General features: G+C 30.3%; 2 protein-coding genes and 1 non-coding gene across 5 annotated transcripts; 1 reads left to right on the forward strand and 2 right to left on the reverse strand.

Moving 5' to 3' along the window:
* Positions 1-685: 685 nt before the first annotated feature.
* Positions 686-7,765, reverse strand: LOC114164198 (uncharacterized protein KIAA0930 homolog). 3 transcript variants are annotated; one of them, XR_003599507.1, is made up of 13 exons: positions 7,540-7,765; positions 7,096-7,285; positions 6,855-6,929; positions 5,679-5,785; positions 5,073-5,133; positions 4,003-4,062; positions 3,817-3,891; positions 3,172-3,318; positions 2,423-2,477; positions 1,888-2,013; positions 1,273-1,502; positions 941-1,159; positions 686-823 (listed from the first exon to the last, which is right to left on the reverse strand). XR_003599507.1 is itself a non-coding variant. In XM_028048768.1 (12 exons), the coding sequence occupies exons 1-12, from the start codon at positions 7,572-7,574 to the stop codon at positions 1,136-1,138; spliced, it is 1,185 nt and encodes a 394-aa protein (XP_027904569.1). In that variant the 5' UTR covers positions 7,575-7,765; the 3' UTR covers positions 686-1,135. The 3 variants fall into 3 exon arrangements, 2 of the variants coding, with proteins under 2 accessions (XP_027904569.1, XP_027904570.1); XM_028048768.1 differs by having other exon boundaries at positions 686-1,159; XM_028048769.1 differs by having other exon boundaries at positions 686-1,159; positions 6,855-6,945.
* Positions 7,766-7,843: 78 nt separating this feature from the next.
* TRNAD-GUC lies at positions 7,844-7,915 on the forward strand. The gene has a single exon. It is a non-coding gene; the product is annotated as a tRNA-Asp (tRNA).
* A 6,272-nt stretch (positions 7,916-14,187) lies between these two features.
* LOC114162663 lies at positions 14,188-14,952 on the reverse strand. Its single transcript, XM_028046620.1, has one exon. It carries the CDS (start codon positions 14,822-14,824, stop codon positions 14,468-14,470), a length of 357 nt encoding a protein of 118 aa, XP_027902421.1. The 5' UTR covers positions 14,825-14,952; the 3' UTR covers positions 14,188-14,467.
* Positions 14,953-20,683: the final 5,731 nt, after the last annotated feature.

Here is a 20,683-nt window from a genome sequence, read left to right on the forward strand (position 1 = left end):
TGATAATAGAGTACTCACAAGTAGATTAATTTAGGAGACACTTCTCACAATCATGTGATATACAAAATAACAAGCAATAATCTGTCAAAGTAGAAAATAAATTATGACTTATTACTGTTATTATTTTCTGAATCTTCAAGCCGTAACTTTCATCCCCTTGAAAATATTTGATAAAAAAACTTAAAGAAATCAAACAACAGTTTCATATAATTTTTCGCAACTACTAATGACAATATAGTAAAATAACTTGAATAGCCCAATGCATTAATAGAGCTAGAGAATAAACATAATTGAAGTTGTATCTTCCCGCGTACTTTTAAATGCGATTATATCATACTGTGACAGAAACATAGATTAGAAAAACAAACATAAGGACGTCCATTATGATCTATCTATTGAAGTAAGCAAATGACTTTCATGTCCTTTTATGTTGTTTAATATTGCCATAATACGGAAAACTTTCAAATTCTCTATCAGTTAAAAATTAGATAATGTAGTGAACTTGTCGAAAACAAAATATATTAATAATAATTTTAAAATGTATTAATTCTCAAAAACGAGCTGATGGATTATTTATGTAGCTGTTAAAAAAAGAAAGAAAGAGACAAATAGGGTCTATTTTAAGATTTAATATGTGATTGAAAACGTTAGCACTTACACTGATGGATGAGGTTATTCATGAAAATTAACCAAAGAAGAATGCATACTTTTTCATAAATAAACCCATACATTAAAAGTCCCGTTTTTAGTGGCAATCGCTGTATGAGTGCAGTGGAGCTTTGACCAGAGACCATTTTCTTTCACCTTTTATCTCTCGTGGAATCTGTTAAGAGATATAAGTAACTTTAAAATGATTAAAATAATGCATTAGTCGGGAAGAACCTACCCTAGTAACTGAAAATATAAAAATTACAATAATCCAACATATACACCAACTAACATAGATTTATAACGCAGATGCAACAAAGGGATGCTCAACCCAACACCAAATATGCACATTTCTGAGTATGCACGTGTACGACATGCACCAAAGACAACTCTGTCAGAAGATAAACGAATTTCATGTCTAAAAGAATAGTGTGCCTGCAGATATCTCCTTTTGGATTTTCTTTGCGCCCACAGAAACATCCGATGATCACATGTTAACTGTTGGAGCTCCCTAATTTCACAATCAAACTTACAATAATCAGTTACTAATCACTGAAATAAAATCGAATGAGAACAAAAACATGCCATTTCATTTAACCCTAACTGATAAACACAAAAACTCACCTTAAACAGAAGATCATACGCAATATATTCCCAGGGCAATGATATGGACATTAAGCTGCACTTCAGAGGTATCAAATCATCAAAATTTGAGTTAGAGGCAGAGGCCGCTGCATAAGCATGCTTTGCTGCTACTGATGCAGCGGAAGCTGCTCTGCGGACAATCACGCCAAGCCCGAACCCTTTCTTTGATATAACTGGAGAAAATGGGCCTGAATCCTCGTGGCTTTGATCTGACATTGCAACGGAGAGATTCCATTTCAGTGATCCTTATATCTATCTTTTAATTGATAAGATTGGAACATACACAAGCTTCACAACATGTTTGGCTAGAATAGTAAAACTAAGAAACAGTATTGCCGTGAGGCTTTGTTCTTTAACTCTATAAACACTGTAGAAGCACTTGCTATCCTGATAGAAACAAATTTAATACAGAATCATATAAATTAAAACAAACAATAATATGTTAAACATGTTTCAATCCGAAGAATACTATTCAGACTTTATAAATATCTTATTAAGTCTTGTAATATAGGAATCCTGTAAGGTAAAAAAATCATAGCATGTCAAATACCAACGAAAATTTTGGAAATCCAGGCATAAAGTGGTTTCTTTTACCTGCAACACCAGAAACAGCTACTTCAACCTCCCCTCTGCCTCCAGGACCTTTCATGTAAATCCTATCTGTTTTTCCAGAAGAAAGGCCCACGGATAAAAGGCTCCCAAATCGGGACCTGCCACCTGCTGTATGTACATGGTATGTGGCACCTATTAGCTTATGTACAACATAATGAGCTTGTGGAATTTCCAGTATGAAGGAAGTGAAATGTTGCTTTAGCAAGAGGGAAAAGTCTCGTTAAAATAAGAGAAAAAGAAAATGCTACTTAAGATTAAATCTATTAAACTGCTCTACATATGAAAATTTCTGTAAATAGAATTTATGAAATATCATAATATGGTTGGGCACTGCTTTTTCAGCAAGGATGAATAAAATTACCCAACCATGGTTAATGGATTTGTAAAAGATCAAGAGATTCAAAATAACATTGACACATCAAGTGAAGGGAAGGAATTTGTCCACATCCACATATCTGGTAAAATACTATGGTGACAATATGTTAAATGTTCAAAAATACATCCCCAAACATTATACCATCATAAGCATCTCGAACCATTTGATAGCTGACAAATCCAGAGAAAAGGGTAAGCTGCAAATCGGAGATATCAGAACATCAGAATGTTTTAGTAAATTAAGAAGTTCTGCATAAGTTTTGTTTGTTGGCATACCCATTGAATAATTTAAGTACATACTTGAAGAATTAGATTGAGAATGTTGAAAAAAAAAAACTTGGTTCATCAATAAAAAAGGCACATTGCAGTGGTTAGATAAATTATAATTTCCATTTACTTCCCTATTTATAGGATATAGAGAGCATATCTGAAGAAATCACACTCCTATATGAAAGCCCATTAGGATCTAACATTCTAGCATGCATTTCAGGTATGGTCTTATTGTGTTGAACTTAGCTGTTCTGTCAAAGTGAGTCCTGCAAACAAATTCTTTACAAACAATTTGCTGCATCTTATAAACATAGGGAAGTGGTATGAATAGTTTCATCTTATAATGTTCATGCTATAATCAGCGAAGTGTAAAGACTATTCACATTCCAATTACATAAATTACAAGCACTATCTTTTTTAGCCCTGGCATCTGCCAAAAGTGACAAATGTTCCAGCTGCATATTTCATCATTAACATCAAAGCATGTAGAAGGAACATACAGTCCATATTATGCAGTATTTAAATAAAACAAAAAAAAATATTAATAGAATGAAATGAGCAGATTATCAAAATCTGGAAGGAAAATAAATTTCAGATATAGTAACGAAGAAGTAATTAAACCTTTGTATCCTTTTTCTTTGCAGATCTAGTATGGACTTCCAAAGAGGAGCTATTACTACAATCATTTGACACCTTCTCACTTGGAAATGCTGCCCCATCATGTGCGTTTAGAACTACACAATAGCAATGATCTTTTTCAGTCAAAACCTGCGGGGAAACAAAATCACCAAGATTTCATGAAGTCATCACAATGAGAATGCATAATGCATTCAATAATGTCTACTCTTGATATGGGGCAAGTCAAGAACAATCAACCAGGAGAAAGCATTCGTACAGAAAATAAATACAACATGACAATGTGAATTAAGAATTTAAATTAATATCAATCAAAATTCAGCTCTTGACTGAAACACATAAGCATTAAACAGTTAACAAGATCAACCATTAATCTGTAACTAGTATACATTTTTGTAAATGGATGTGGAAATTTCACAAGTAAATAAAAGCGTGGAGCATTTCAAGGTAACCTTATTTTTCCACACATACCCGTTTTGCAATATGAAACAAACAATATAAAGCAGGGCATATTTACAAAATATCACCTTAACTAGAAAATGTAAACCACAACATATGTTGAATAAGTATAAACATTTCATACATGAAAGTGTAATTAAAAACGTAAAACTTACTAAAGTGATTTATTACCACAGCATCAAAAGTAGAGTCAAAATCATCAATTGCAAAACATATATCTGGATAAGCAGGAGTTGTTTCCACTTCCTATACACATCAATGTCGGTGTCATTGTCAATAAAGTAGAAAGTATCCAAAAACAACAGTATTCATTCTTTTAAATATGAATATATAAAAGAAAAAGATAGGTATACTTGCCTTTTTAGAGTCCAATTGAAAATTTACACGACTTGGGGATGCATAAACAGTCTTCACAACCTGAGAAAGTACAAAGGGCGTCATTGCCAAATCAGAGGATATGATGTTTATTTACATTTAGAGTTTTATACATTTTAAACTTACAACACACCAATGTTGACCATATAATACTGAGAAAAAAACCGCATTGGCTTAAAGTTTCACAGAAAGGGATCCTCCAGTCCAAAATTGTGAACAAATCCTTATTGACAAATAAATTTAAACAACACCAACAATAGGTTGACCATGGGGAAGAACAAAACAATCACTGTTGCAGAAAACAGAGTTCTCAAATCTATAGCCATTTCAAAGGGCCAAAAATAGTTTAATATAGAAGTTGAATGAGATAACAATATAGGAGGGAATATTACCAACTACTGGGAAGGAGTTGAATTAAATTTACAGTTTATGACATATAGGAATGGTTGAGGACTACGGTTCCAGGCAGTCCTTGATCAAAATGTCAAGAAAGTATAAATCAAAATTTTAAACAGACATAAAAGGAGGATATATTAACCTCAAAGTAACAGAAATTTAGAAATCACTCACAGTACCACACTTCCGTATTTGAAGCCATGAAAACTGAAATTCATCATCATAGAATAACAGTACAACCCGGAATTGTGCAAAGGTATTTGTGACATTCCCAATGGGTCCTCTTACGGCAATTAATCAACAAAAAATGAAAAAATTGAAACAGCTAGAAAGTTAGGACTAAAATATTTGGTGTCGTTTGGGGTGAGCCTGAATAAGCCCAGAAGAAATAGACCTTCAGAAAAGAAACTACAGATCCAATACATGCAAAAGCAGTAGCTTGAAGATGGAAAATATTCATCATCATCCCATCAAAACGGGACTTAGGGTTGATAATTCTTCCGTTTTCTCTGAACCTTAAATTGATATATATCACAAGATTTGTAAATTTATTTTTGACCTATGAATATTAGATAACACAAAAGGAGAGAGGAAAACAAATAAAAAAAATGAAGTGTGGACAATGGAAATGGGAAAGAGATTCATTATACACATACCTTGTATATAGGGGATAAAGGTGTATCCTCCCCAGCTCGATGATTAAGAAGATCCTGGTGACTAGAGAAATAGATAACTCAAATCAGATTGCCTAGATCAATGCTTGTGGGGAACATATGAACAATAACCCTAAATTGTAAGGATTTATAAAGTTTATGCAAACAGTTTATTGGCCTAAAAACATGATTTTTGATAATGCAAACACTTTATGACTCTTCGTTAAAGTTAGAGAATGTTTCAATCAGAATTTGCAAGTTACTCTAATAAGTACAACTAAAAATATGATGCTGAAACAAAAATATGGAAAAAATAAAAACTGTTGAAACTGAAATGAGCTTTGGTATTTGGCATAAAAGAAATCTTGCTGGTGATAAATGACCAAATGACAGTGCAATCATACAAGTCATCTATCTTGGAAATATTTAAGGAAACAAGAGATCGGTTCTTTGGAGACTCTTCAAAACAAATCAACTGATGCATGCATACGACCTTGGTACAAAGTAGATAAATTTAAGAGGCAACCTGAATGGTTTAGAAATCATCTAAAAGATTAGCCATGGTGAAACACAATGGTGGAAACAAAATTAAGGAAAGAGGATCATTACCTGCAAATTGCAACAGTTACACTGAATGATGTATGGGCAATTAAATTCAAGTAAAATGATCGCCTCCAGTCCACATCTATAGAAGTTTCATCAACTAAGTCGTGCAACTGGTTGAGAAAAAGTGAACAAAATTATTTGGCATCACAATGGTTGGACTACCAAATCCTACGTCCAAAAGAGTTATCAAATAAAACATATGGATTTTAGCAATTAAAAAAATAGAATTGGTTGGTTCACAAGGAAAATAATGCCAAGCCACATGATACATAAACACTTTCATGCACTCAATGCTTGCCACAATTCAACTCATACTATGCCCAGGCCAACTTTCGCTGTCATGTTTAGATAAAATTTGGATAAGTGCCTTCATGAATTCCGATGCACCAAATGAAGAACAGAGAAATTGTTGCTTTAAAAATGCTTTTGGGCTCTCCAACTTTAACCTCAAATTAACACAAACTCACCAAAAATTCTGGTTTTTTAAGGATTCCCTATATTCTAGTTAGGCTACATCTTAGATTTTGAGTAAGGCCTAAACCAAAATTCTAATACATACGCCGCATCAAAGTTTATCCTAATGGTTGTTATTAAACCAAATGGATCGCTTGTAAATGGGTCATTGTAGGATCACCTGTATGGTAGATGTCTAGTCTTACAAATCTAATTGCGATGTGCAATCCCAAATGTGAGGACTGAGTCAAAGATCATACACTGACCAGCCATAAGACCAAAATAGCACACATAAGTAAGCACAAGCTAATTTTAAGGCCCAAACCAAATAAAAGAGGAACAAGTTTAAGAAATGAGATTGCATTAACATGTTGGCTTGTTATAAGCATTTTTGAATTGTTTAACAACTACATATCCATGAATGCCAATGACACTTAAAAGTCTCAAACACCTATAACAATAGTTTTCACCTGAGGTTGTATGGAAAGGGGTAAAAGATCAGTCAGTAACAAACATTTTTTACATGTTTTTGCTCTTCTTTGAATATGCAAATGGTTCAGAGGAAAAACAAGCACATTGAAACACACAAGAAAACGAGTTATCGTATATCATTTAGCGTGAAGAACATTGAAAACAAGCACTTTCGGAGTTTGAACTTCTGCAGACGCTTATATTGTGTGAGCACAAGTGTAGGAGATTTTGAATATATTTTAAAGTTGAATTTACCTTAGGTGCCCACCTGCGTACAAAATAAGGCTCAACGGTCTCTGTTTTATTGTTGGAACCAGAACCATGGGAACCCTGTAGGAAAACAAGACTTCTAAAAGGATCAAATATTGCTTTCAATCCAACAACTTTCAAACCAAAGAACATAGCAAGAAAATAGTAATTCAAATCACGATTAACCCGTTTGAACAAAGATTAACATTAAATCAACAGAAAAATTATAAAGTTGAAAACGACATACCAATTTTCTGACAAAGAAAACAAGATCATCATCTTGGCGTCCCCTTGACTCCTTGCCACGAACGAAATACAAATCAAAGACATCGTGCCAAAACCTCATATCCATTTCAACATCAGAAGTTTCTTGATCCTCAACTACCGTTTTCCCTATTGACTTGGAGTTTTTCTTCACCATGCTCAACAATTCATACCTTAGTAACATAAATCAAACAAACTAATAATTACAATTTATCACAAAGAAAAAAGAAATTGATGCAGGGCAGTATTATCAGCGCATCCAAAACATAAAAAAAGAAAGTCAGGAAAAAGAATAATGCACGATGCAACACCATGTGAGATTGAATATCCTTCCACAACCCAATCATAATCATAAAATTGAACACGAGTGAAGGCACAAAAAAGAGAGCGCAGAAGAACACAAACGTGATCGAGAAATTACGAGTACCTTAAGGGGGTTTCGTCTTCATCGCCCAGCATCATCTCAATTGCTTTCGGTTATCAATGTTCAAGAATCAAATCCAGTTTAGGGTTTATGGCCAAGAACCGTGGGCGATGATGAGCTTCCGAATCTCTACAGTGCTCAAGAAGAAGAAAGAGTAGACAAGTTGTTCGGTGCTTTGACACTTCAACACACCACTAGAAAGCGACCAACTATAGATTATGTGTATCGGCAACCGCGATCTTTTTAATTTTTGTTTACAATTAATAAATAAGTATTTATAATATGCTTTTAATCATTCAATCAACAGGTCGTTGTAGTATAGTGGTAAGTATTCCCGCCTGTCACCCGGGTGACCCGGGTTCGATCCCCGGCAACGGCGAATTTTAATTTTTGTTTATAATTAATTAATAATAGTTTTGTTTGAATTCTTGAAATAAAATAGCTTTGTGGTGGCTGTAGTATAGGTTCGATCTTTCGTAACGGCGAGAACTTTTGTTTCTAATTAATTTCTAGTTGTCAATAAATTTTTTATTTTATTATTCATAAAATATTTATTTTAAGTTGAGTAAAACATAATACAAAACATTAGTGTAAGACTAGTCTTTCACATCACATTGTTTATATTGGATTGAAAGGAATGTGAGAAAGAAAAATGTTGTGATATTTTTATGAATAAGTGGACTTTTTTTTACACGAATTATTTGGTATTTAATGTGAAAGTTTATAAATTAAGACTCTTAATATTATTTTTCCTAGTGATTTTAGTGTAAAGTAATTTTAGGTTGTATTTATTTTTATTGATTTATCGTTAATATAATGGATTTGTGATTTTATCGTATTCCTATCCAGCGATCTCAAGTGAGTGGAAAAACAAAATTGCGGAATGAAAAAAGATAAGATATTTACTTATGAAAGGAACTTTCAAAGTGAAACATTTATTTTTACAATTATATTCTATGCCATTGAGGTATGGTTATGAGTTTGAAAAACGATTCCATAACTGGTTTCATATATAATACTTTTTAAAAATAATAAATAATACTAATAAATAATAACAATAATAATAATAATAACATATTAATTTTAACTTTAAAAAATATATTATATTTTAATATAATAAAAATAAATAAAAACAAGAACCGATTCCATAATCGGTTGTTATTTTAATAGAATTAACCATTGTACTGTTAAATTTTATATAACCGTTGTACTATTAAATTTGAAATCACTGATGTTTGGTTCTCAACTTCGAAACCATAGAAATGCATGAATGTTTCCTTCGATTTCATTTAATTGTTTGTCTTCTTTTTATATTTATTAATTGTATCTTTGAATTTGTTGTATCCTTTTTATTTTCTTTCTAGGTTTTTACTATTCGTTCGATTTTATAAAAAATTACAAAAATAGTTGAAATTTTGATTTTTAACCTCTGTGTGGTAATTTATTTTAGTTTAATTTAATATAAAGTCGTGTATCTCTAGATACAAAATTTTGATAATTATAAACATTAAACATTCATAATTTTTGTTGTAAAACTCATATAGACTCACTTCATATGAAAGTTGTTCTCAAAAAATTAGAGGTGACAATTAGGGTTGGCCTGTTGGGTCGGCCCGCAAGCCCGCAAACAAAATGTGGGGCGGGCCAGGGTCGTGAGTATGTAGGCCCGTAATGACCCGGCCTGCATAAACCCGCAGTCCACACGGGCTGACGCACAGCCCGCACGGGTCAGTCTGCAAGCTCGCATAAAATTAAAAGAAAAAAAACCTGCATTTGTGTATATTAATTACTTTTGTTATGAACTTTTGCATTAATGTTTCAAATTCTTAATTCTTGTATAATTGAAAAAAATAAGTATTATGTATTTTTTAATGTTCTAAAAGTTAAAAGAATACATTGTGTATGTCATAGTATGAATATGATGAAAATGTTGAATTATCAATTTATCATCCAACTCCCCAAAGTCTTTAATTTTGTGAACTTCTTAAAGTTTCCCCAATTTTTAAACATTGAAAGTTTATCATAAAAGTTAAAAAAAAAGGGTTAATTATGTTTTTGGTCCCTGAATTATTAAGCGATTTTGGTTTTAGTCCTTCTTCTAAAGTTTGCTCTAACTAGGTCCCTAACATTTCAAAACTCAAGGGATTAATCCTCGAAATCTAACGTTGTTAATATTTTTTTTAACGTCGCAAACTGTATTTTACGTCAACAATCTTATTTAAAAACGTGACAAATTTTTTAATTAAAAAATAAATTTGATTTTCCAGCTAATCTTCTTCTCCTTTGTGAGGTTAGGTTTCTCTCCCAAATCTCCATTAGAGCTTCTTTTGCTCCTTCCATTCTGCAAAATCTAAAGACACAAAAGATCTTCATCTTTTTCTTCTCTCTCGCGTGGGATGTAGCTTCCTCTTCATCTCCCCATTTGAGCATGCAGTCACCGTTGAAGCGATCGCCGACGTTGTTGTCGCACGTTGCATCTATGTTTTTCTTCTGCACGCGAGAACCCTAATCCAGCCACCACTCCACGACTACAACTATTTCGTCCGTTCAGAGCTACCGCGGGTGACGCCGCTTGGGGTCGAAGTGCTTGCCTGCATCAACCACATCAGCCATCGCGCAAAACCCTTCTATTTCTATTTGCTCACACGTGTTCTCCTTCAAGCTTCCATGGCTTCTTCCTTTCGCGGGCTACATGGGATCCACTACTGTTAGCACAACAACGTTCGCAATCGGAGGCACCAATTCCCCATTTAATTATTTTTGTTTTTTTTTTCTGATTAGTTATTCTTCTTGATTTTGGGTTGTAACTCATGAGTGTTTTTATCACTATAATGAAAAGGGGAAATGAAAATTTGCTTTTGGTTTTGGTTTTGCATAGTGTTGATTGATGGATGGGTGCGTATGGGGAAGAAGAGGATGAAGGTTGAAAATGGATTATGAAATTTTGTTGTACGTATTTGAGGATGAAGATTCTTTGTGTTGATTTTGTGAAAATGAAGAAAATATAGTGTGTTTTGGTGTTTATTGGCATTGATGGAAGAATATGTGGTTGTGTTGGGTGATGGAGACGAAGGGTGAAACTGGTATCCACGAAAGGTGCAAAATCAATTTTATTTTTTAATTAAATAATTTGCCACATGTTTAAATAAGATCGTTGACGTAGAATACCGTCTGCCTCGTTAAGAAAAATATTAACATCGTTAGATTCTGAGGACTAATCCCACGAGTTTTTAAAGGATAGGGACCTAGTTAGAGCAAACTTTAAAAGAGGGACTAAAATCAAAATCACTTAATAATTCAGGGACTAAAAACATAATTAACCAAAAAAAAAATTAAAAAGAAACAAGCCAGCCCACGGGTCCACAGACCAAATGCGAGATAGGGCGGACCAATGATTGCAGTCCGCATAAATTGTGCGGGATGGAGCGGACCCGCATTGTCACCTTACAAAAAGGTGAGGAATCTGCAAGTAATACCAACAAGGACGAAAATATTCAAAATTTGTTCACTTATTACTGTATTTTTTTTCTTTTAATCTCTCTTAGTATTTTTGAGACACTTTTGTTAATTTAAGGAATTTCTAATTAATATATATATATATATATATATATATATATATATATATTACTTAGAAAGGTATGGAATTTTTTGTGGTATTTTTAATACTAAATTAAAATTGATCAACCCTTTAAACTCTAGATATGTCATATTTTAATGTTTAAATCTTTTTATTTTTGTCATTTTGTCATTTTGCATACCAATATGACTTGTATTTGATGTATACAAAACAAATTGACCAGAATGGATACTTTTTTATATTTCAAACTTTTTTCTTAAACTAAAATTAATTAAATTAAAAAAAAATTACGTAAGATTTTACCAAATTTAAGTTAAATTTATGTTGACAAGTATAATTTGACATTGTCGAACATAAATTTACCCCTCCCACTTTTATAAATATAATTAACTTTGAATATCTGATAATAGAATTATGTTGTACTAGCACATATAGATATTAGTTAATATGTAAAATTTAAAATAAAAATAAATAAAATATAAACATTAAAAGTAAACACCTTTGAATCATATATTTACACTATAAATAAATAAATTTAAGATATATTATAATAAAGTATATTGGAGCATTTTTTTTTTAAATTGTGTTGGTAGAAGTTTCCGGGCCAAAGGCGTCAATTTGTTGCATTAGGTAAAATAGTTGTAACTAGCGACTGAAAAAAAGAAATGACAGTGATTGATTAGTAGAAAAATATTCGTTGATTTTTGTCTGGTTTTAATATTTTTGTAGAATGTAAACATTTTGAAATACAGTTAGAGGTAGAATGAAGAATAAACGAAAAAGGTAAAGAATAATGATATTTTAAATTATTTTTATTGATCTATTTTTAATTTATTATTTTAATCAATATTAAATCATTATATTAATAAAAATAATAAAAATAAATAATTTAATGATAATTAAAATAACAAATAAAAAAAGGAATTAAAATATCATTATTCAAAATTAAATAATGACAAAATGAGTGGGTAACTTCGGTTTTGAAAGATGCGCTTCCACAGTCGATGGCACGTCAGAATCATTCATAATGGGTTCAATGTCATATTTACATGTGATTTTGACTTTTGAGACAAAATTTATTTATTTATTTAAATTATAAATAATTTTCATTAAAAATGTAATTTTATTTGGATAGTGTACGTTTATACATGACAGAATTAATCCTTCCAGCAATAATTATTTTTTTATTCAGGTGTTGAAGATATTAAAATCGAGAGATAGAAGAGAAAATGGGGTAAATATAAATAGATAGACGATAAGGTTAAGAAATGATGGTTACCAAAATCAGGAAATCGAAATGAAGTTAGCATCGAAGAATGATAGAGAATCGAAAAACTGTATTTAGAAAAGATGTTTGTTGGATAAAATAGAAAGATAGATTAAAGGGAAAACTTAGTCGTATAATGATTTTTGTAAATATGGCTTAGCAAACATAACTCATACAACCGAACACAATTTTTTTGAAAGTTGTTAATTATGTAATTTATTTTATTTTATTTTGGATTAACGGTTAAAAAAGGGTGAATAAATATAAACAAATTGTTCATATGTAAAGAAAGTTGATAAATTATAATAACAATACAAAATTCTAATAACATTGCGAACAAGATAATGGTGATGTTTGTTGTAATTTGGATCACTGCTAAATTTATTTCTCAAGCTTCCACTTCAATCCATCTTCATATTTTTCATTTTTATTTACAACATTTCACCTCTATCTCCACCGTTCAATTTCTCTCTTAAAAATCCAAAAATATTATTATTGAAAAGGAACCCATGAATTCCTAATTGATATTCACTCAAAATGAAAATTCAATGAATTGAATATCTTTATAAAATTGATCCACAATATAAATGCATTAAAAATACTTTAATTTAAATTGAAAAATGATTATTTGTTAATCATGTTTGCAAAGAATTCATGTCAAATTAATTTGATTCACTGAAACTATATTGACTAAATATCAAACCAAAATAAAAATAAAAAAACAGCATAATTTGATTCACTTGTAAACCAGAAAGACTTGTTAGAGAAAGTTGAACATAAACAAGCATAAACTAAAAATGAATTATGTGTTTTTGTCCACACCATTGCACCAAAAATAATGTAAAAAATGATCAAAATCTCAGTAATAAAATTGTTGCCGTTCCCCTTATAATTTAATTGTCTCGCAAACGCGTCTTCTACTATTTCTTGGATTCCTTGTTGCTGATGTTAAGTCAAGGGACAACATTTTTTAAAGTAAAAGAAACTTTGTCCACCGAAACAACGCAATCATCACGACCCAAACGACAACATCATCATCAAATATGAAACAATTGAGTGACAGAGTGTGTGTGCATCTTCATTTTTTAATGCACCTTTAGTCCACAGAACATGCTCAAATCTACACTAGTAAACCAAATTTTCTGCAACTTGTTATTTTTAAATTAATTGCTACACATATCAAAACCTAACAAACATGTATCATCTTCTTCTTTCCGATCCCAATAATCATGTTCCCAACTCAATTCTTGCACGCTCATCTTCCCTTTTTTGATTCATAAGAAATGAAAGTTCAGTTTTAGCACAATGTAAACCAAAATAGACAAACTTCACCATAGGTTTTTTTAGGGTGATGAAATTTATTAAATAAATTAATTTTAATCTACAAAAATAATTTTCTTACATTTTTATAGCAAATTTTATTCAATAAAACTTTACGATGCGACTTGTTAATTAAATGTCTCATTAAAAATCAACATTTTCTCTATCAATAATGTTGATCCATAAAGTCTCTCATTATAGTTCAGTCGGTGGCTACTGAAGCTAAAAATGAATATACAATCAGAATTCATAACGTTGGTGAATAGAAATGAGTCGGAAATAATTCAAGTGAGTCAAAGTTCCACATCAGATAGACAAAATTAAACACTATATAAGAATACAAATCTATAACACCATTACTTTAAGATTTTCAAATTAAAATAGTATCAAATGTCTTATGTGCGTAAAACTAATGTCATATAATCATATAAAATCACAATTTCTCAACTCAATATAACAATAACCCATATATCAAAAAATATATATATTAACCAATCAAAATGTTGTAAAACTGTATGAAACATCAGAAGCTCCAAGCTCAGTTTAGTTTATTTCATTACACGTTAATCATTCTTCATTATGTATATATAATATCAAAGATAAATTCTTAATTTCATTTTGGCTCTCCAAAATCACTCCAAAACATAATTAAGGTGTGAAGGCACAATATTAATAACCCCATAGACACAACATTAGATCACATATACCAAGAAGATTAAGGGACGTTGATTTTGATTTTGATCGGAACCTATTTGTGTTCGCTTGACTTACGTTCGGTCCTCGTCGACGACGATCAGAGCTTCACTCTTCTTCCCTTTCCCGGTCCTTCTTCTGCTGCCGGCGGCCGAAACGACACCGTCGTGGCGGAGGTTTCCGTCGTTGAGCATCAACGGCAAGTCGTTGCCGTCTTCGCCGTCTTCCTGGGTGGCGATGCGAATGCAAGAGCAACGGTTCAAGGAGGCGAAGAAAGCCGTTGTAACGCCGTTGATGAACCACATGGCCACGCCATCAAACTTTCCGCAACCGGAGGAGGCTTGCGTTGACGAGACCCTTGACTCGACGGAGTTGGGTGATCGGAGACTGAAGAAGCCGCTGCAGGTGGAAGAAGAAGTGGTGGCAGCCATAGAATTAGTTTTCGGCAATAATTTCAACGGACCACAGCGAGAACAGAAGCCAGAGCTTAAAAAGCTTCAGCTTTTCGTAGTTAACGGACTCTACAAAGCTTAATCAACTATAACAATCAAGTTTTATACAATATATTCCTAATTAAGTGTGTTTTAACATAAATATATATATAATTTATAAAATGTTAACTTTTGTGGGACAATAAATTGTCCTATTGACCTACTTTTTAATAATAAGGTTGATAAGTGTGTTTTTCCTTGATGGAATAGAGAGCAAAACATATCTAAAGGACTCGGACTTTTGTTATCCTAATTTTAATGATGTTTTCATATTTTGTTTTGTTAAGTTGCAAAATTAATGTTTGTATTATAGTTAATTTCATGTATTTTTAAAATAATATTTATGTATACCATTTCTTAATAAAGTTTATCTATCTAATAAAAGTTTATTCAAACCTTTTTAACCATATTATATGCCATTACAAAAGATAGAGACGAGTATAAAGTTTACCAATTTTTTTTCTTCAATAAACTACTCCAAACTTCTACGCACAAGTAATTTTTAAGAATGAAATCATTTCTGACTTACACACAAATATATAATATAATTTTAGATTATTTATTTAGTTGGATATGTAATATAATTTTGTTTTTTTTTTCCTCTTCTATAGTAGTATCTTTTTATGCTGAAGGAATTCAAATATAGGCATTGTCTCACGTATTATTTTTTGAAAAATCATATTATGATTTTTATTTTTTTACTCTCATCCTTTATTCTTTAATATAACTGAGTGTGAGTTATTGATTATTTAAAAAAAAGATAATAGTACATTGATTAATGATCTACATTAGATCATAAAAAAGGATAAGAGTTAAAAAATAGGAATTATAATATCATTGTTCAATAAATAGATTAACTTTAGAATCGAGAGAAAAATAAAGTTAAAAAATAATTTTGGTTATTTTTGCAAGATAATTGTATGCTAAAGAATCTTCACAAACAACTTGTGAAAGACAATAATTAAAATCTGTATAAGAGTAATACGAAAAGATACTTGATTTTTTTTAATGTTCACCAGAACACTTAACTCTTCTACTTCTTTTTTATAAAATGTAACTAGTTACCTATAATTAAAAATAATTACAAGTATTCTTCACACCATTTCGATAACCTCCCAATAAGAAAAACATGATCATTCTTTTCTCATTTAATTACTTATGACTTTCTCAAATATTTTATAGGTGTCATTTTGTCTAAGTCCAATGAAGTTGTTTTAAATATAATTGTAACCTTCAAAATAATGGATATACATTGAGTAATTTGTGTTGAGACATATTTATGGAAAAGAAAAGTTTTAGAAGTATAGTACGTATTATCTAATACTTAATAATGTGAAATAAGAGACGCAAAAAAAGTACATTAATACTTTATGTAAGATCATTTTTTTATGTTTTATATGATAACACTGTCATGATTTGTTGAAAATCTTTTATTTAGTGTCAAAACAATAATGGATGTTAATTTGTTCTCCTTCCAAGCTTTTTTCTCTTATAAACATCCATTTTGATAACATCACCCTTTAATATTTGATTACAAAATGCTGATTTATTAGATTATACATTTCAATTGTGTAAATCAATATGCTGATAACTTTTTACGACGTTACAACGAATCTAAATTGAAATGTTGGTATAATAAGCTTCGTTTTGCATTATAATAAACTTTATTCACATTAATAAGTGAAATTCACACTTAATAACTGAAAAGGCATATAAATAATATATATATATATATAACCACATCTCTGGATGACTACAACTTTCATGTTCGAATTGATTATTTAATCAATAAATAATAACTATAATTATCTTTTTTCCTAAGCTAAATTGTTATGTACGTAGAGGGTGCCCCACACATTGAAAATAAACGATGCGTACTCTGTTGTAGTTTGCATCTGACATAAAATACACGCCAGAGACAGCTATGTCTTAAACTATTTCATGAATTTGATCATAAGTTACGTTCACAATTATTGCTCCATCATTGGTCAATACATTCTCAACTTATAGATTAAGATTTTTTCTGTTAGATTATATATCTCTCTCACATGGAACATGAATCACACTTTCAAGATTCTAAGACTGCTTATTTGTTTGCAGCATTGCAAGAAGACATAAATCCGAGTTTACACACAAAATTTAACAATTTTTTGTATACAAATGCGCCGTAAGTTAACATCTTTGTGTAATCACCGTCCATAACTCCACTCCACAACATTTCACAATAACTATTTAAGAGTCCTTTTTAAAGTATTTAAATCAATAGAAATAACTATATTTATTTTAAATATTAGATCACACATAAAAAAATTAATTTTGCACTTTTTTTAAAAACAATATTATTGTGTGTAATTGTTGATATGTATCCAATGAGGTAATAAATCATGATTAATGGGTTCCCTTTTCCTTTTCCGAGAATCATGGGTAAACTTTCACCACTGGTAATGGATACTTATCATCAGTGTTACATTTTGTAACCCATCACCTACTCTGTAAAACTGAGGTTACTTTTTTACGCTATTTTTTGGCACTAGATTTTGTAGACAAACACAGTGTACAATTAATTGGATTGCAAATGCGGGTTTTGGAAGTAACCACTATAATTCAAAGAGATGAAAGAAAAGTAAGTTTTTTTTTAATTAGTTTAAATATTATTTAATTTCTACAAATTATTTTGCATAACTTTTTTTTTATTTATGTAATATTTCATTTCTTCTTTGAAAAATGTTTATGAAGATGTCTTTCTAATTAAATTGTAGTATTCCAAATATGATAAACTAATTATTCGTTTAGTAAATTGCTTAGGATAATTTTCTTTTTGGATTAGTGGTGACTAGTGATGGATTCATATACTCTACAATAACTAGTGAAAATATATGGACTATGTGCATGTGTATTTATTTTTTATAATAAAAATATTATTATTATAATTATAAAAGTAAATATAAATATTTTTATAATTTTATGGTAGAAAACTAGTGAAATATCGTCTCGACATAAATATTAATCATGCTGACATACAAAAACACATAAATTATTATATAAAAATATTATTAAAAATTAAAAATTTAAATATAAACAACTATGGATAAAAATATAAGTGCAACTTACTTTAATGTCTTATTTGTATTTGTATTATTCATAAATATATGTGATATATTTAAAAGTGAACATTATGATGTGATCCATACATAAATTTAGATATTTAGGGTATTTGTAACATCAACCATGCACGTGCCCATATGAATCATAGTGTAGATCGATCCAAGAACCATGGGATACCTTATATAGTATGTTTGATTACAACATCTAGGGTTTACATGTGATATGTTATTTAATAAGTTATAGCATGATTTGTGACAGTTACTTAGTTAATACTTGTAGCATCTATGCTCACATGTGATTTCTTATAATTAAACATATTTTTGACGAGTTTAGATGTACAGATTTATCCAAAAAAAGTTTATCCTAGTAGAGTTTAAAACTTTAAGCAGTAGGTCTAAATAAAAATAATTCGCATCTGCTTCATAAGTGAATAAATTCAAAAGATGAAAATTCACAAGAAAGTTGAGATTGAAGCAAATAGAAATGCACAGTAATTGCAAACATTAAGCGAAAAATAATAAGAATGTTTGTTCAAGAATAATGAATAAGAATGTTATGAAAACAAATGTTGGATTTGGTGTATGTTTATTCATATTGGCCATTGCCCCTCTATAATTGTTGCCTTGCCACATGATTCATGAATAATATTTTTTTGATCATTAATAAATCATTTAATCCAAATCAGACTGATTTTAAATTTTGTTATTATTTTTTTTCCCTCCATAACTCCTTTTTCTTTACTACTTATGGAAAGGGTATATTCTAAAATGAAATTAATTGCAACATGTTATGCAATACCCTTATGTTTTTGTATACAATTTTATATATTGTAAAAGGATAGGCACCTTATGCCGTTATATCATATACTTTTGATTTTTCCGATCCAAAAAAAAAAGAATAAAATTATACTTTTGATTTTGTTGGTAAAAAAATTTCTATAACAGTTTTTTTTACTGTATTACACAAATGTTTTTAAATTTAAATAAAATAAATTAACTATTTTCTTATAAATAGTAAAGTAAAAAATACATTTAAATTTTTTTGAAATGAGTTATTTGAATTAATTTACATTATTTTATTAACAGGTTTTACGAAAATTTTAATTGATGCAAATGAACATTATAATATTATTAAAATTTAATGTGTTTAAAATGTTAAACTGTTCTCAATTTTATATAATATATCAATTTAAATTTTGAGCGTTAAAAAATAATTTTTGAAATAAATAAAAGCATAAAAATAAAAAAAATTAAATAACAAAAGTGGAAAGAATTAGAGAATTAATGAAAATATAACAATTCTTAATTTTTTTAAGACTAAAGATATAAAATTGTAATGTATTAGATTCAATAGTCTCACTATAAACAAGAAAGAAAAGGAAGTATAAATTGTTACATTATGGAAACATAAAAGAGAAATAAACTCTACATTGAATTAAGCGGTTTGCAAAAAATATCCAAAGGACTGAATGCGAAAGCATACATAGATTGGTTACTGGAAACAATAGATGAGATTTGGTATCTGATCTTCTAACTGTAGATCATTTAAAGTTTTCTTTTTTGTTTTTTCTTCTAATGGGGAGGAAGAGAAAATAACAATGAATATGAAGCAAGGTTTTGTTTGCAAATTTACTTGAGGAAGAAGGAGATGTGACAACTCTAATTGGTGAGATCTGAAAGTGGAGGATTGTGACATGTCACATCTTCTAGGTTGGTCAAACTTGAAAGTGAAAAACTATGACATGTAGCAACTTCTAGTTGGGCAAAGAGTGAGTCCTAGGAAAAGTTTTTTCTAAAGATAATTTTATGCACGAGCAATGGCTGATATTAATGTAGGGTGTGTGGTTATTATGCACTAAGATTTATTAGCATTGATATAGGATGTATAATGTTTATGCACGAACATTGACTAATATTGATGCAGGGTGTGATGATTATGCACGAGCATTGGTTAACACCGATGGAGAGTGTGTGGTGATTATGGCACAAGCATTTATGCAGGGTGTATAGAATTTATGCACGGACATCGATTAATATTGATGTAAGGTGTGTGGTAATTATACATGGACATTGGTTAACATTGATGCAGTGTATATGAAAATTCTTGAAATAATTTAATTTCAATTGAGTATACTCTCTTTGATGGAGGAGTATGATTATTGGTATAAGTAATGAAAATGTGTTTATTTTGATCATGATGAAGATTGTTAGGCTCATAAAAATAATATTTCTTGAAAAGTTCCACATCACTTACGATACACAAAGCATGCATGTTGATGACTATATGATGGACTATAAGTTCATGATATTTTTTTGCCTCAATTAAAGACTCTTTAAATTTGTATTTGACATTTTTTATATTCTAATTGTAGTGTTATGAGATTTTGATTAAATTTTTACTTTGAAGAGTATAGGTGAACTTGGGGTCAAAAGGGGTCAAAAGGCACGAGTGAATGATTTATGTGTTATACAAATTTTCACTATTATTTTGTAGTTGTATTTAGATAACAGTTGTTATTTTTCTCCATTTTTAGGATTTTCCCGTTAACTGGTTCTTTTTTTTTTGTCTCTAACGTAATTGGTTCTGAAATGGCGAAAAAAAAAAAGTCTCGTTCAGTGGTAGAGGTCCTCTGGGTTTAAGAAAACGGGACAGCCAGAGAAACAAGCAAATTCTAATTCTACGAAAGGATAGCCT

Source organism: Vigna unguiculata, chromosome 9 (assembly GCF_004118075.2).
Source record: "Vigna unguiculata cultivar IT97K-499-35 chromosome 9, ASM411807v1, whole genome shotgun sequence".
In the NCBI taxonomy this organism is placed as follows: domain Eukaryota; kingdom Viridiplantae; phylum Streptophyta; class Magnoliopsida; order Fabales; family Fabaceae; genus Vigna; species Vigna unguiculata.

Coding starts and splice junctions, on each gene's coding strand:
- LOC114162663 (XM_028046620.1), bottom strand. CDS start 14,824: ATGGCTGCCACCACTTCTTCTTCCACCTGCAGCGGCTTCTTCAGTCTC.
- LOC114164198 (XM_028048768.1), bottom strand. CDS start 7,574: ATGATGCTGGGCGATGAAGACGAAACCCCCTTAAG. Junction 1,503..1,887: donor AGCTGTTTCTGGTGTTGCAG/GTAAAAGAAACC, acceptor TTGCAATGTCAG/ATCAAAGCCACGAGGATTCA. Junction 1,160..1,272: donor CGTATGATCTTCTGTTTAAG/GTGAGTTTTTGT, acceptor TTGTGAAATTAG/GGAGCTCCAACAGTTAACAT.